The following is a 15,604-nucleotide window of genomic DNA, read 5'->3' as shown; positions in this document are numbered from 1 at the left end:
CTTGATACACAGGGCCAGGAGATTTTAGGAAAAGTTATATCCATTTATAGTCACAATGAAGCACCAATTAGAGGGAGAAAATCATTATCCTTTAAATATTTAATATTTCCTTGATGTACTAGTAATGTTGAACATGATCTTTTCATGTAACTGTCTGTATTTCTTTTGTTAAACGTTTATGTCCTTCACTTATTTTTTTTAGTGCTTTTCTTACTGACTTATAAGAACATTTTCTATTAAATATTAATTCTTTGCCAATGTCCTTAGTTTGTCATTCCTTTTAGATTTAATCACGATAGCTTTTAGAATAGACATTTAAACCTTTTATGCATAGAAAGTATTATATATAAACTAGAGGACCAGTGTACGAAAATTCATGCACAGGGGTAGGGGGGATCCCTCAGCCCTCTCACAGTCCTGGAGTCCTCAGGGGATGTCCTACTGATGGCAGTCTGGCCTCCCTTTGCGGGAGGCGACCGGGCCTACCGATTAGGAGATGGCACTCCCCCCATCACCCTGCTGCTGTCGCCCAGCCTCCCTCTGCAGGACGCAACTGGACGGGCCAATCAGGGGATGGTACCAGACCCCCATTGCCCCTCCACTGCTGCTGCTGGTCGCTGCCACCCCACATCACCAATCCCTCCCTCTGCCAGCTGGCATGCGCCTTGGCTGGCCTGGCGCTGCCTGCTCACCGGCCCCGCCCCCTGCTGACTGGTTGTTCTGCTGTTTGGTTGATTTGCATATTATGCTTTTATTATATAGGATATACATAACATAAACATAAAATCCAATCTACATATATTATAGATTTCTCTTCCTGTGTTCCCCCTCTCCCCCCTTTTTGGCTAAAAAGTCCTTTTCTGGCTTGTGAATATATTCATATAATTTCTTCTTACTTCAAAAAATTATTTTATTTTATAGGTTTAATTTAGCTGGAATTTATTTTGGTATAAGAATTCAACTTTTATTTTTCTCCAAACAGCTAGTTGCAGTTATTAGCAAATTTTGATGCAATTATTTTTAATACAAAATATCATATTATATGGACTCTCATTCTGAGAAGTCCTTGGAGAGCGTGTCGGCCATCCTCCCCATCCTAGAGAGGAGAAAACCAAGGTCTGGACAGACTGAGGGATTTGGGCCAAGGCTTCCCATACTGTTTAATGAACGTAGAGAGAGTCTAGGTCTCTGCGGCTTCCTGAGGACACTACGTAGGCAGTACTCTTCAATTATATATTGAAATCAATGTGCTCATTCAGGTCTTAAAATATCAACAAACAGGCATTGATTAGGCCAATGCATCTAGGAATCACCTTAAATGCTTTTCAAATTTTAGTCTGCACTAAAGGTTAGGATAGATTAGTGGAACAAAATTCTACTTTCAAAATTCTACCCTTTTTTTTGTTTTTTCCTAAGATAACAGAGGATGACTTTCAGCAACAGATGTTACAACAGGGTTTAAGCATATAAGGCATACATAATGACTGATAGCTGTCACTGTCTAAGACTGTTATTTTAAGATACATAGCAAAAAAGTCCAAAAATTCAGAAAAGTTTAAAGAAGAAAATTAAGACCACCCATAATCCTATTATCCCAAGAATAACACTATTTTAACATTTTTTTCTACCCTTTGAGGCATTTTTCTAGGTGTGCCTGAGCACACACATGACCACCCAATGCACAGAGATTTATTTTTACAAAAAGAGGAATTATATTATACAAACTTCTTCTTTAACTTTCTTTTCCCTTAACATTATACTGTGGAGACCTCGCAAATTAGTAATATAACTGCACATAATTTTTAATGGCTGTATAATATTTAACTGTGGAGCATAATTCATTTAATTTATTGATATTTAGAGCTCTGCGATAACATTCCTATAAAGACATCTTTTCTAATGAGGTTACCTTTTTAGTATTTTACATAGCAAGCTTGAACCTATGATTCTCCATCAACTTCAAGAATGAGACAGTAGCTATGAACTCTTTCCCAAAACACGAATAGAACGTCACAGGATCTAATTATCCCACACTCCCAGTTTTGTTTAAATAATCTAAATTGTAATTTTCCCACATGATTCCTCTCTCAAAATCCTACAGAAACATCTGCACTACACGTCACCCATGTTGTCAGTAACCAAGATGGAAGTTCATGTCTTGGTCATTTGTTGTTCTCACCTTTGTCTTTATTTACCATTTTCTTCTTTGTATTCAGTGTTCTTGTTCCTTTTTGTTTGGGGTGGGATTTGTTTGTTTTTAAATTTCTGGAAGGACACTTGTGTGTCCAACTATTAGAATTTTTTGGCCCTCCATTTTGGTGAACTACAGACTTTCAAATGACTTCAAATGAGTGAAGATACCACTAGGATGTGAGTAGATGCTAGACTGATGTTCTTACTCGGGTATAAACCTGTTGTCAGTGCTTCATGAAACACTTACTTCAGCAGTTCTAGGGTTTTGTGATCGAGAGCCAGCCGGGGGTTTCCAGTCAGGTCTAGTTCTTGCAATTTTGGAGGCAGGTTTTCTGGTAAAGTGACTTCGCTTAGCTCGTTACAGCTCAGGTCCACACACTGAAGAAATAAGTGGGAACAAGGAGAGGGTCAGGTGGTTCGGAGCTCCTGTGCCTCCCAGCGGAATCAGCCTAACCATTTGCTACACTCGCTGCTCAAATGCAGAAAAGTTTGGTGGTCACTCTGCCACAGACATTGGAAACAGGTTTTGTTAAATGCAGTTTACATTTTTACTCTCTTTGAATAATGCAAAAAAAATCCATGCTCTTTCTTCTCCCCATCTTTATCCTTCAAAGTTTTCTGTACATTTAAAAATTAAGAGTTAACTGAAATATCCTCAGGATACTTTTTCTTATTGCGGTCAAAAATCTCTGCACCTGTTGTGAACATGAGGTAGTTACAACATCAAAATGGAACTTCTTAAAACAAACAAAAAACCATGCAAATGGGGGAAAAGCAGGGAACAAATACTCAGAATGATAAGATCTTCAAAAGAAGCATAGTAAGATATCAGTAAAAGACAGACTAGCACATGGGCCTGTCTACTATATGCAATAGAAAAGGGCAGGAATTAAATATGGATCCTGCCCTTCGGGCACTGAACACCTGGACCCTCCCAGCAACTCCCGCCTAATCTCATCAGAAAACAAGCAGAAGGATCAGCATATTGATTAGAGTAGAAATTCTGTGTTATCTGTGAATGGGAATAATGCCTCCTTTCTCATACAGTCAGTGGAAGGCTTAAATGAGGTGAGCCCTAACACCAGGGGCTGTGCTTCTGCTCCGGGAGCAGGGAACCAGGGCAGAAGGCTTTCATGCACAGGCCAGAATGAGAGTAACTGGTAAGTTTTCTGGATAAGAGAATGTGGACCCAAATTCAGCAGGATGAAGTGGAAAGCATTCAGTTATCTGGCTCGAGCTGGCACCTGACGATAATTTTATTTTTAAATCTTTATTTTAGAAAGTATTACATATGTACCCCATTTCCCCCCATTGACTCCTTCTAGCCGGCCCCCACCCCACGCCTTCCCCACACTATTGTTTTCCTGTGTCCATGGGTTATGCATATATAGTATATCCATACGAGTTCTTTGGTTGATCTCTTCCCAGCCACAACCCACACCTGCCTTTTCTCTGAGATTTGTAAGTCTGTCCCATGCTTCTATGTCTCTAGACCTATTTTGTTTATCAGTTTATTTTGTTCATTAGGTTACACATATAAGTGAAATCATGGTATTTGTCTTTCTCTGACAGGATTATTTTGCTTAGCATAATACTCTCCAGGTCCCTCCATGTTATCTTAAAGAGTAAGAGATCCTTCTTTTTCACTGCTGCATAATATTCCCTGGTGTAAATGTACCTCAGCCTATTAAAAAACCTTAAGATAGTTTGAAAGCAAATTGTATTCAAGAATTTCAGAATCCTCAAGAGTGGACAAAATCATCGTTATTTGGAAAAATTCTTAAAAGAACTTAAATCTATAATGGATTGGGGAGAGCTATAGGCTAGGTAAAATAAGAACCTATATTTTTGAAGAAATGTGTTTTTAACTGATAATACAATGTTTCACACAAATTGTTTCATACTCTTGCTCCCAAACTGCAGCAATGCTATAAAATTATATTATATTCTTAAGTAATTACTTTTTAATACAAGAGCTTTATGACCCCATTACAAAAGGTTGGACAAACAGAAAAGCTTAGAAAACTTGCCTGTACATTTACCACCTTAACATTACCAGTGTTAGCATTCTATTTTTTTTCTTATTGGCTTATTATTAATATAAAAAACTTTAAAATATCATAAATGTAGGTACAATTTCATTACATTTCAATTATTCCATATTTTCACTCCCAACACCTTTAACAGCCTTAATAATTTCAGTTAAGTACAATATTTCACATAATCAAAACATTCATAATAGAAAAATGGTCATCTCCTTTTTGTTTTATTTTCCAATTATAAATAATGGTTGCATGAATAGTCAACTGGACTTTAATGAAAAATTTATAATACTGGTTAATAATGGTTTATTCTGCCAGTAGAGTCGGAATACATCACAGATAAGACAACAAATGGTATAAATATAATCTGCTGGGTAATTCTGAAACCTGAGCTTAAGGGCTGGCAGGTGTGGGTAGCTCACAACATATGTGGTTGACAGAAATAAATTCAGAGGTCAGGGCATGGATTATGGGAAAAGATTCCCATAATCTAAAAAGGCATTTTAGAACATTACTAAACTTTATAAAATTGGTTAGCAATGTTTTATAATGTGATCTAAGGTTTTAAACTTTCAGAGTTCTGTCAATGTAAAATTGCTCATTCTTATATTACCAAATTATAAAATGAGTTCACTAGAGTATTTATTTACAAAGATAATAACTGGCTGTGGAAAGCAGACCTTCTTAGAGATGTTACTTATATAACCCTGCCCAGGCCCATTTGGTCACCAAGTCTTTAATTCACTGCAGCCAGTTCCCTTCTGAGTCCTTTATTATCCTGTCCATCACATTCCCCTGGAGGACTATGACCCTCCCTAGCTTTGCTTTCAGTTTCCCTTCCCTCTGACCCTCTCTCCCCACAATGCTGTCATAAGGGTGATACTCTGATGACATTTATTCCATCTGGTCACACTCCAGTTTCACATTCCTCCTGCCCTTCAATCTGCCACCAAACTCCTCAGGATGTCAAAGAAGGCACACGTCAACCAGGTAAATGTATAAAAACCACTGTCGTAAAAAAATTATGCATGTTATTTATAGTATCTTCAAATGTCTGTTATATCAAGTTCATATTGGGAAGTGCCTGAAAAGTGAGGAATGGCTAAGTAGGACAGCTTTTGTTCCTTATCAGGAGACTAGAATATGCTCCAAAGTCTATAACCACTGAGTTTTTATTAAGCATAAAACTGAGGATAAGCAGAAATTCTAAGATGCAAATGAAAAGCTACATTTTATATCTATAAGGAATTCCTACTTTTGCACCAACGCACATACAAACACACACACACACACAAATAAAAACCTGTTAGATGACTCATCCCAGTGAACAGATTTCACCCCATTAAGTCTACCTGACTCAGGAATCACACCAATTGCTGCCTTCATTTACATATATCAGTTCCTGTTTCAGCACCTCAGTTTCCTAACCTATCAAATGGGAATATCTGTTCTATCCCATTTCATTAAACTGAAATGAATATTTGGTGACCTATACAGGGAATGATTATGAGGTGGGTGCTGTGGTGGTGAATGCTACTTAATTAGGGGAGCTGCTGGGGAGGGGTACACTGGCACCATTAAGTTTCTCAGACTGCTATCACACCCCATTCAGTCTCTGAGCCTGGAAATAAGTAGGAAAATAGATTAGGCAGATGGGAAACCTTCAGTGGCTATGTGGCTAGCCTCATGCCATGCAGTTGGTAAGGGCTGGAATACAATTTCCCAATCCCAGTCCAGCGGTTTGGTTTCTGCTTATTTTTCCCTTCCGCTGGCTCAATAGTTTAGCTCAGTGGTTAGAAAGGATGGGGCAAAGACAACTGAGTCTCCATGCTGAGGAAGTCAATGGTGCAAATGCCCGAATGAGTGAATGAGAGACACAATTCTCTCTTTGGACACCACAGTAGATGGGCTGAAACCACACACCTTGATTTCTGGGAGCTGCATAACTTCGGGAAAGACCTCGATGCAGTTGGAGTGGGCGATCACGGTGTGCATGCGCCGGCAGTTTGTGATGGTTGTTGGGATGGCTTTCAGTTTGTTCCCACTGATATCAACTTCTTCAAGTTCCTCCAGTTTCGCCATTTTACTAAAACAAGAAAAAATATAAGTCATAATTATAGGGCAAGCTAAAAAGAAAATAATACATAATGAAAATCAAAGGTGGAATTTACTATGACTTTAAAGATTCACTTGTAATAGTCATTTTAACAAATAAGACTATCTTTTCACTATTGTTTTTTGAGTATCAAATTATTTTAACATCTCCTTTCCTACTATAAAACAAAACTACTAACTGAAACTCTTCAAATTAGCAACAAGAAGGAAAACAGATATTCTTTTCCTCTGAAAACTGTGTGTGAATTAAGTTATCCTGACAACAATCACCTTGCTATGCAGTTTAGTCTAAAAGCTAATGAAAATCCTGCTCAAATAGGTCAAAAGTTAGCATTAATCCCATATAAGTACTTTCAAAGAGCTTAGTTGGAGAGTCTGATTTCCTTTGTATCGGCACTGAAAATGCAAGGGGTGCAAGGAAAAAGAGGATTATAACTCCTATGAAAGTATGTTTTCTCCTAAAACCAAACTCCCCAATTCCCGACATCACCCTGAAGACAGGTGCTGGTGAGGTGTGGGTGGGGGGTGGGGGATGCTGAAAGATCATCTGCATCATCTCTCCACTTGCTGGCAGGACCCAAACTTAAACTGTGCCCCAAAGAAATTTTTCTCAACTCCTCCCAAGCACTCACAAAGAATGACTCTCTCTGATCTTACCTTAATAACGTGTCCTAATGTAATCTAACACTTTTGTTTAACTATATCTTTTATTGTTCAATCTTAATCTATAATTAATCTTAATAATACTAATAAATAATTACAGTAACCAAATAAAGAAAAATTTCTGAGTTAGTAGGTCCTGCAGTTTCTGTAAATGAGGAGGAAAAACCCCCCCACCTCCACAGTCTTATGATACACAGGCCACCTGACACTCAGCCATTCCTCCCCTTTTCTACCACTGGTGATACTGGTTTCCAAGAAGCTCAGGATTCCCAGTGAGTGGAACTCAGATCTGTAATGTGAATCATTTAGTTTACAGCTATTGGTATCTTCTCTGCTTGCTGTGGTTTTATTTGTCACAATAAACCTTTAAAAATTTTAGCAAGAAACCCATTATTACTTTTCTTTCTGTCATCTCTCACATATAAAAGTTATCTTATCTGCTAACCTTGAAAAAAAAAATACATGCCTAAGATACATAAGAACTAAGTTTTTGTCTACTGAAACCCAATCTTTCAATCTCATCAATACCCAACTGGATATGCTACAAACAACATTACAGATGCAGACTGAGAAGTAATCCCCTTACATTAGCCCGAATTTGGAAGACTATTATTTGGATATGCTATCATCATATTTTGAAAAGCAATGTGGAGAAATCAATGGGTAACGGGCATGAAAAATGACTCAAAAGTTAGCAATCGGGCCCGAGAAAGGAGAAGTTACAGAAGTTAACATGGAAAGAAGGTGGTCATGAACGCCTTGACCATGGAGTACGTTCTTTAATTCAGCATCCATCCGTGGAGTCTACCCTAGGCCAGACCTCGTGCGAGACAGGAGGCTCAAGGAGACGGGTAAGTCCCAGTCCTGTCTTGTAGAGCAGCTGCTGTGCCACATCACAAGCCCCAGGGAGACAGAAATGATGCCAAGGTGCATTTTGATGGAATGCATAAAAAATTCTCTGTACTCTGGCTGATTACAACTGACATGGCTCCCTGGGGAACACCCGCAGAATCTGAGTTTGCTAATCATTTCTCAGGCAGGGCTTGGATATTCACCAACTGAAATAGGACGATAAGCCCTTTCAGATGTATTATCTTATGTGATTACTATGTTTTCATCCCAAAATATCATCTCCTCATTCCACAGTAAAGTACAGAGAAGTTAAAAAAAAATTGAATCATTAATATCAAGTGAAGGGAAAAACTACAGAAATAAATATATACTACAAAAACAAAACACAGAGCAATACTTAAAGTCCATGCCTATTTGGGCCTTCCTCCTTCAGTAGGGTTTACACAAACAGGTAGTCCTGAGGGCAGCAGAGGGAAGTTGTGCCAGTATTTTGCTTTGGCACAGGCTCAGTGGCAGTTAGCAGAATACCAGAGAGGTTAATGTTTGCTCCTTTGATGTGTGGGTATGTGTTCTAAGTCTCAACTTGTGTGATGGATGGATGCCAATGAAGTGGACATGGATGGGGAATGAATCCCTCAGGGCAGGCTCAGCGTGTGGATTCCCACAGAGCTAGACACAATGCCATTGCTCATAAAACAGAAATCAACACCAAAATATTATTAGAAACGGAATCTTCTGAGGGCCAGACATCCTTCGTAATCTCCCACAGTTGCTATGGTTGCACAAGCCACCACGGCTACCTATACCATAAGCAAAAACACAAAAACTGGTAGCTAATTGATGTCCAAATTACCAACCACCATATTAGGTTAAGTTTTCCAAGATTTGGTTAAAAAGAAGCTAAAGAAAAAAATACATATGCTAAATAACATATCGTATTTCAAAACCGTAAGAATGTTCTAGTGATTGGGTCTGTGGATATATTCATGTTAGAAAAACCGACACATTTCTCTTTAGGAGAATGCTGATCGTGGCTTATATAAAAGACAACGGTGAAGATGAATCAGGGAGAAACAAGCTTTACGTCATCTGGGAAATGACTGCTTTCGCCTTTCCATCTGTGACTTGATTTTCAGAAACACAGTGAAAAGCATCCCTCGTTGGGCTTCTCTTACCTTGCTGGGAAGCTCTGAAGGCGGTTGTAGGCCATGTGCAGGATCTTCAGGTGGGGGTGTCCTGTTAACAAGGGCACACACTTGTCTGTGAGGTTGTTGTTTGTCAAATACAACTCCTGTAAGATGCTGCTCGTCTCTTCGGAAAACGTGGCTGCAGGAAGGGTTTCCAGTTTGTTGGCAGATGCATTCAGGAATCTCAGGCTATAAGGACAAAATGCAACAAAATCCCAATGATAAGCCAGAGTTCTAGTCTGGAATCCTCAAAAAGCCCAATTTTCTGATGGATACCTCGCATATTAGAAACTGGGTTTAGAAATGGGAATTTAAAGACAGGACCTGGAATTAGCAGGCATCTGGATACCTGACTCCCCTGTCTATGATGAACACAACATCTATCTATGTGTCTTAAATACAAAGAGAGAGAAATTGATTCTTATGGGAGCACAAAAGGTGACCGAAGTGACTAATTTTATAGCTGATTGGGGAGTGGGAGAGTGATAAATATTTTGTCTTTAGGAAGAGAAAAATAATTGCCTTTTTAAAAAAGAGTTCTTATAGTAATAAAACAATTGGATATTAGATCACAACCCAACTAAAGCACATAGTGACTAAGCCCTGTCAGTATGTTGTCAAAACCACATTTTACTGACAGATTCACAACTGCAGGAGCTGGTTTGCTCTGATGAAGGGACACTATAAAGCTGGAGAAATGGAGAACTACAACTTCATGATCAACAGGACAAATCTCGCAAAAGTAATGTGGAGTGAAAGAAGCCAGAGAACAGAGGATACACCGTGCGAGTCCCTAACAACAGGCAGGTATCAGAAGTCAGGGAAAAGGAAGCAGTGTCTAGGAGAAGACTGGTTTTTCCAACAGGATGACTTCTGGTTCTCGATCGGGGTGCTGGTTACAGGAGTGCACTCACTTTGATAAAATTCATCGTGTGGTACACTTATGATCTGTCCTCTTTTCTGTAATTATCTTATTATTCAAAAATTTTTACATTAAGAACAAATAAATAATATCTAAATATGCAACTGGTTATCCAAATAACAGAGTGAACAATGGTTAAAATATGAAGAATGTTTTTATACCTAAGATAACTAATATTGTCAAACAGTAACCCTAGAGTTATTGTGAGACATAGGTAAATGCAAAATGCCAAGCTGCAGAACTGAGACAGAATCCTTGCTGTGACAAGGTTCCAAACCATTTGGCAGGGAAGGACAGGACAGAGCAGGAACTATGTGCAGCTCACGAGTCAGACAAACCCTTGCTTCACTTCATAATGGAGCTCCATGATGCATGCTCCATGGTGAAGCTGCAGCCACCGGAACATGGAGCGTGTTCAGCCCACAGGACTCACCTGCTATAGTGCAAGGTCAAAGCTGCCCTGCCTCCACGTAGAACTACTGTGTTAGTGAACCTCCATTTTCTCATTTCAAAATCACTTGGGTCTGAAACAGTCAGCACTCAATTCAGGACTATTCTACCATATCTTTGGAAAAAAGAATAAAATCTTCCTTAAAATAAAAAGAAGAAAAGAAAAGAAAAATGGAATACCAGGTACAGTTATTTTTAATCTTGGATAAAAAGAAGGCTTTGCATTCAGGAGTCATCACCAGGATTGTCATTCCAAACTCTCAACCCACTAATTTAATACTCCCCAATTTTGCAACCCCACATGCTTACACACACACACACACACACATACACACACACCCAACTCCACTACTTATCTGAGGAAAAGCAGCTTCCCCAAAATAGAACATTTTCCATTAAAGAAACACGTATTCTGTTGACTTTTTTTTTTAAAGGGAAGTTAGAAAAGGGCTGTAGAGACCATAAATAGTCATGGGAAATTATAGTCATGTGTGCTGCAGAGAGGAAAATAAAGGTCATTCATGCCGCTTCTGAAATGGTTTTGAACTAGGAAGGAAATCAGTGTCAGCACCATAGTTCTTTAAAGCATCTATGAGTATCTCTTTTTTTATTTTATTTAGTTATTTTTTTAGTATCTCCTTAGGTCCCATTTGTATCACCTGACTTAAATGCCCTGTTAGTAATTTCTTCAGTGCAGAATTAGGAAAAATTAAAATGCACTGCTCTAAAATAACATGGACTGAGGTTGGCCAGGAAACTATCTGACAATCTCACTAAAACACAATTCTCCAGGAAATATGTAGTTATAGATGCAGGTAAAGAAAAGAGAGAAATTAATTCATAAAAATGTTCGCACACATTTAGACCAAAAGAAGAGGGAACATCGTTTGAAAGGAAAAAAATTGACAAGTGAATGCTCATTTAGAAAGCTGCACAGGGGACTTGGGAAACTGTTCGTGCCATCTGAAAGAAGGCGAGACAGTGATTTCCAAAAACGTGTTCTCTCATCTTCTGAAATCCGCCTGTACTGAAGGAGCTATATACTCTTTACGGGAAATTAAGAGGGGAGGGAATTAAATCCCACACCCTACCCCTCCAGGAAATAAAACTAAGTTGAAACTACACTGGCCGGTTCCAAAGAATTTCATTTGTGTGAATAAAGCCAGACTGAGTCACCTTGTTAGTCAATGGGCAGAGAGCAAACAATTGGATTAAAAAGACGTCTTATTATAATGGTCTCAGGAAATTAAATTCAGTACCCACCCTCTTAAATATAAAAAACTTGTCCTACAACCTCACAACGTTTTAGGATACAAATTAAATTGGTTTAATGTAGGTGTTGTATTTCCACCAGAATGAGCAACTACTTTAATTTTGCAAAATTTAACAGTTTTACTCAGTAAAGATGGTATATAACCCCACCCCCTGCTTTCTGCTAAATTCCTAAAGCACTGAGTTTGGCCTCAACCTCAATAGGATGGGACAACCTCATCAAGCTTCTTCCTTATAGATTTCTGCATAAAATATTGTTTAATGTGCCAACAGATGTTTCACCCATTCAACCTTCCTTACTATGCAACCCTCCTCTACTAATTAGAAAAAAAGCAGTAACATCACTGCTTTCTTTTCATTTGTAAGGTGCTTTGTAGAGACTACAGCTGGTTCCTATTTTCTATTTCATTCGATTCTCCCATCATCCTAGAGATGCCCCCCTCATATTTCACAGAAGACAGAAACTGAAGCTGAGAAAAGTCAAATTACTTGGCAATGGTTAAATAGTAATTAGTGGCAGAGCCAGAAATAAAACACAGATCTCGTCAATCTTAAGAGTCCACTATTCCCTAACAGATCTCTCTAAATTTCAAAACAAAAATAATAATAAAAAAACATTTTTCCTGAGGACATTTTCATAGGCCCTTCTCTCCAAAAAAAGCTGGAGGTCAAGCTGGGCACCTGCTGGACAGCAGGAAGACCACATGTACACAGCACTTTAAACTGAATGCTTAAAATAACTCAATAACTAGCACAGTACTCAAAAACTTTCCTTAGCAGAAATGCAAAAGTTGTAGGAAAAAGACACCATGTATGGCCCCTACCCTAAAGTATTTGGAAAGCTGCCCACAACAGCAGTGAAATGAGTCCACTTCCTGCTTCTTGAGCAATTGCTATGTTCTTCTTCTGCACATTCTGTCCATCTTTCTGGCTCATCTAATTTTTGCTTTGTTTTGTTTTAAATTGCTTTTCAGTATTTTCCAGCGTACCCTTAAACATTACAGCCAAGCTGTTCTTGAGATAAAGCACAGGATTTGGAATCACAACAGATTTACCTATTTGTAGGCATACCAGACAGTCTGCATTTAAATATTTTTCCTGGATATCAGTACTGGGACTTGTAGTCTATTAAAAATGCAAAAGGTTAAGACTCTAAGCCCAGCAAACGTCTCCTACTTTTAGACAACCCCCTGACTTTTGGCCCCAAAATGTTCCAAAAGTGTCAAACAAAACAATCTATATTCCTTGTCATCTTTACAACACAGTACTTTTGACTATTTCATACATCTTCATAAGGCTGGTAGCTCATAAAAGGCTTTCAAATTTTTTATGATGGTGACCAAGCGTACAAAATTTTACATGACCATCCAGCACAGTACACATGCAAAATACATATGTGTAACTGAAACAAAAGTTTCATGAAGCCATATTTAATCTTACTTTTACACTAGTATTTTCTATCCTATTTAATTTTTAAGTGCTGATAGAAATTCACTAAATCAATGCTATACCCCGCTAATCAGTTTGAAAAAAAACAACCGCACAATTATTAATTGCCTAGCAACATCACCTAATAGTGGGGATTGCAAGTGAAGGAAAAGTGCATACAAGTCCAATGGAATTCACACACTTATTTTGGAAGGTCTGAAAATCTGCCTGGCTTGGGTAATAAAGATCATAAGCCTATAAGATAAAGGAACAAAAGTTATATAGATATAAAAATTGTTAAATAAGAACTCGAAACGAATTTTAAAAATTAAATATAATTAATTACTTCACACTGATGCAATACTTTAAATTAATGTACAGACCTTATCCTAATTTCATTAATGATCCCACTGATGTGCTCTATCTGGACCGGGATCCAATCCAGAATCCCACTTGCATTTCATTATCATGCCCTCTTAGTCTCCTCCTCTAATCAATCTTATCTGTCTCAAATGACCTTAACATTTTTGAAAAGTATCAGACAATTATTTTGTAGAATATCTTTCCATTTAGGTTTTCTCTTCATTAGTATACAGGGATGCACTTTGGCAAAAGCACACAGAAGTTATATTGTGCCCTCCTATCAGAAGGTACATGATTCTCAACTTCAGCCCCCAGATATTCTTAAGTAGGTTAGAGGAAGGCCTCGAAATCTACAGAATTAAAAATTCTGATGAGTGGCCAGTTGAGTCCGGGGAACTGAGATAAGGGCCAGGAACCTGCATGTTTAATAAGTACTTAAGGGGACTCTAAAGACACACTTTGAGAAATACTGTTTTATTTCACTATGGCTCTTAAAACAGAACTTCACAAGACAGTTCTCCTCACTTAAAAAAATAAGTGTAGGCAACCTAGCTCTTCAAAATGCCAGAAGTATCAGTCTTTGCCAAAAGGCACCAGTTGTCATGGTCAATCGATAGGCCCCTTGATATTTACACATGTTCTGTCTGAGTCACTAAAACTTATGGTCTGTAATGTGACTAATACTCTGGAGATATTTATTAATTACCATGTTCTTCATTTGTACATACACTCCCCCCATTCCTACCCCCGAAAATGCCTTATACTGTTCTAACCAGGGATACAAACAGACCCTAATGTCCAACCACAACAGGAATCTATAACTTGCCTTTAAAGGGTCCATTGTGGCTTTGTTAATTTGAGTGATCTCATCAGGAGCAGCTCTCTGGCTATTAAATGAGTGTGCAGATTCAAGATGGACAGGAAGCCAGGCATGGCAAGATTTCAGGAAGAACAGAAGGATGGCAATACCTCATCCATCCACTCTAGTGACCTATGGGGAATATCAACCCCCACTTTTGCTCATCTGTTGATGAAAACTATTTGTAATTCTTTTGGGGGTTTCCATCAAGAAAATCCTCAACTCTAAGCAAAAAGAGGTAAGAAGAGAGCTTTAGGCCAGTAAAATCCAGATTAGAATATTTACCAGTTCACCCATAAAACTAAAGCCCGATCTATCCTAGAATCAAAATCACCATCAATTTTTTAAAAACATGGTCCATCATATTTCCAATCTATCTATAGTTTTTAAGCTGCCAGTGAAAAGCAAATAAAAATAAACAAAACTCAAAAATGAACATGGAGAGAAAACGTATAAGCTGAATTCCTGATTCAATTCATAGGAATTTAAATAAAATTGGTCTAAAGTTTTTGGAGGAGCTAGAGATGTGAGTAAATGTCATCTAATTTAGAGTAGAGTCCCCTTTCCTATTTGGTTACCAAACACCTTCCTGCTACCAGGTAAAGCGCATTAACATACTAGTGTACCATTCTAAACGTGTAGTATTCAACAAACATGCCATGGAATTAAACCAATATATTAGTGTTAGCAGCCAAGATTTGGAGTAAAGAAAAACTTCCAAGAGTCTTTTGCTGTGTCCAACAATGCATGTTTCTCTGACAGTTCTCTTGAGATTTCCAAACATAACTTCTACTTAGAACACAAACGAAGACTTGTATTTGGGTCCTTTCTTCAGTTACATAACCCAACAAAATTGGTAATGCTAATTTAGTACCACAAGAAATATATAAAAAAAGGTTGCCAATACATTTTAAAGATTAGTATTATGAAGCAAAAGGAATGGAAGAATGGAAGCAGTTGCATTACTGCCTGACGCTATTTACCAAGCACACAGCTATGTATGATACAAGAAAGTCTTCACACCAGGAGCCAAATTAAAACCACTTGTATCATTCCTTCTCTTTAACCCTCTCAAACCCATCTCGTATTATTGTTTATTGTGTAGTTATTTTAAACTCTGTATTAGATTGTAAGCTCCTAGAGGGTAATGCCTATGTTAGTCATTTCAACCCCTACGTCACTCAGCACAGTGACTTAAACATACTTGGTCAGTAAGATGCTGGCTGCCCTGAACTCTGTGAACAAAACAAATCATAGC

General features: G+C 38.2%; 1 protein-coding gene across 3 annotated transcripts in view; it reads right to left on the bottom strand.

The window, feature by feature from the left end:
• Positions 1–15,604, bottom strand: part of PHLPP1 (PH domain and leucine rich repeat protein phosphatase 1) — a 209,048-nt gene that overhangs the window by 15,188 nt on the left and 178,256 nt on the right. For all 3 annotated transcript variants that reach the window (XM_059706273.1, XM_059706272.1, XM_059706271.1), the window contains 3 exons: positions 9,041–9,241; positions 6,159–6,321; positions 2,441–2,571 (listed from right to left, as the gene is read on the bottom strand). In XM_059706273.1, the coding sequence (XP_059562256.1) occupies positions 2,441–2,571; positions 6,159–6,321; positions 9,041–9,241 (495 nt within the window). The remainder of the gene's footprint in view (positions 1–2,440; positions 2,572–6,158; positions 6,322–9,040; positions 9,242–15,604) is intronic.

This window comes from Myotis daubentonii, chromosome 8, assembly GCF_963259705.1.
Source record: "Myotis daubentonii chromosome 8, mMyoDau2.1, whole genome shotgun sequence".
NCBI classification, from domain to species: domain Eukaryota; kingdom Metazoa; phylum Chordata; class Mammalia; order Chiroptera; family Vespertilionidae; genus Myotis; species Myotis daubentonii.
The sequence above is the reverse complement of the archived record's forward strand: the minus strand, read 5'-3'. Positions and strand labels throughout refer to the sequence as shown.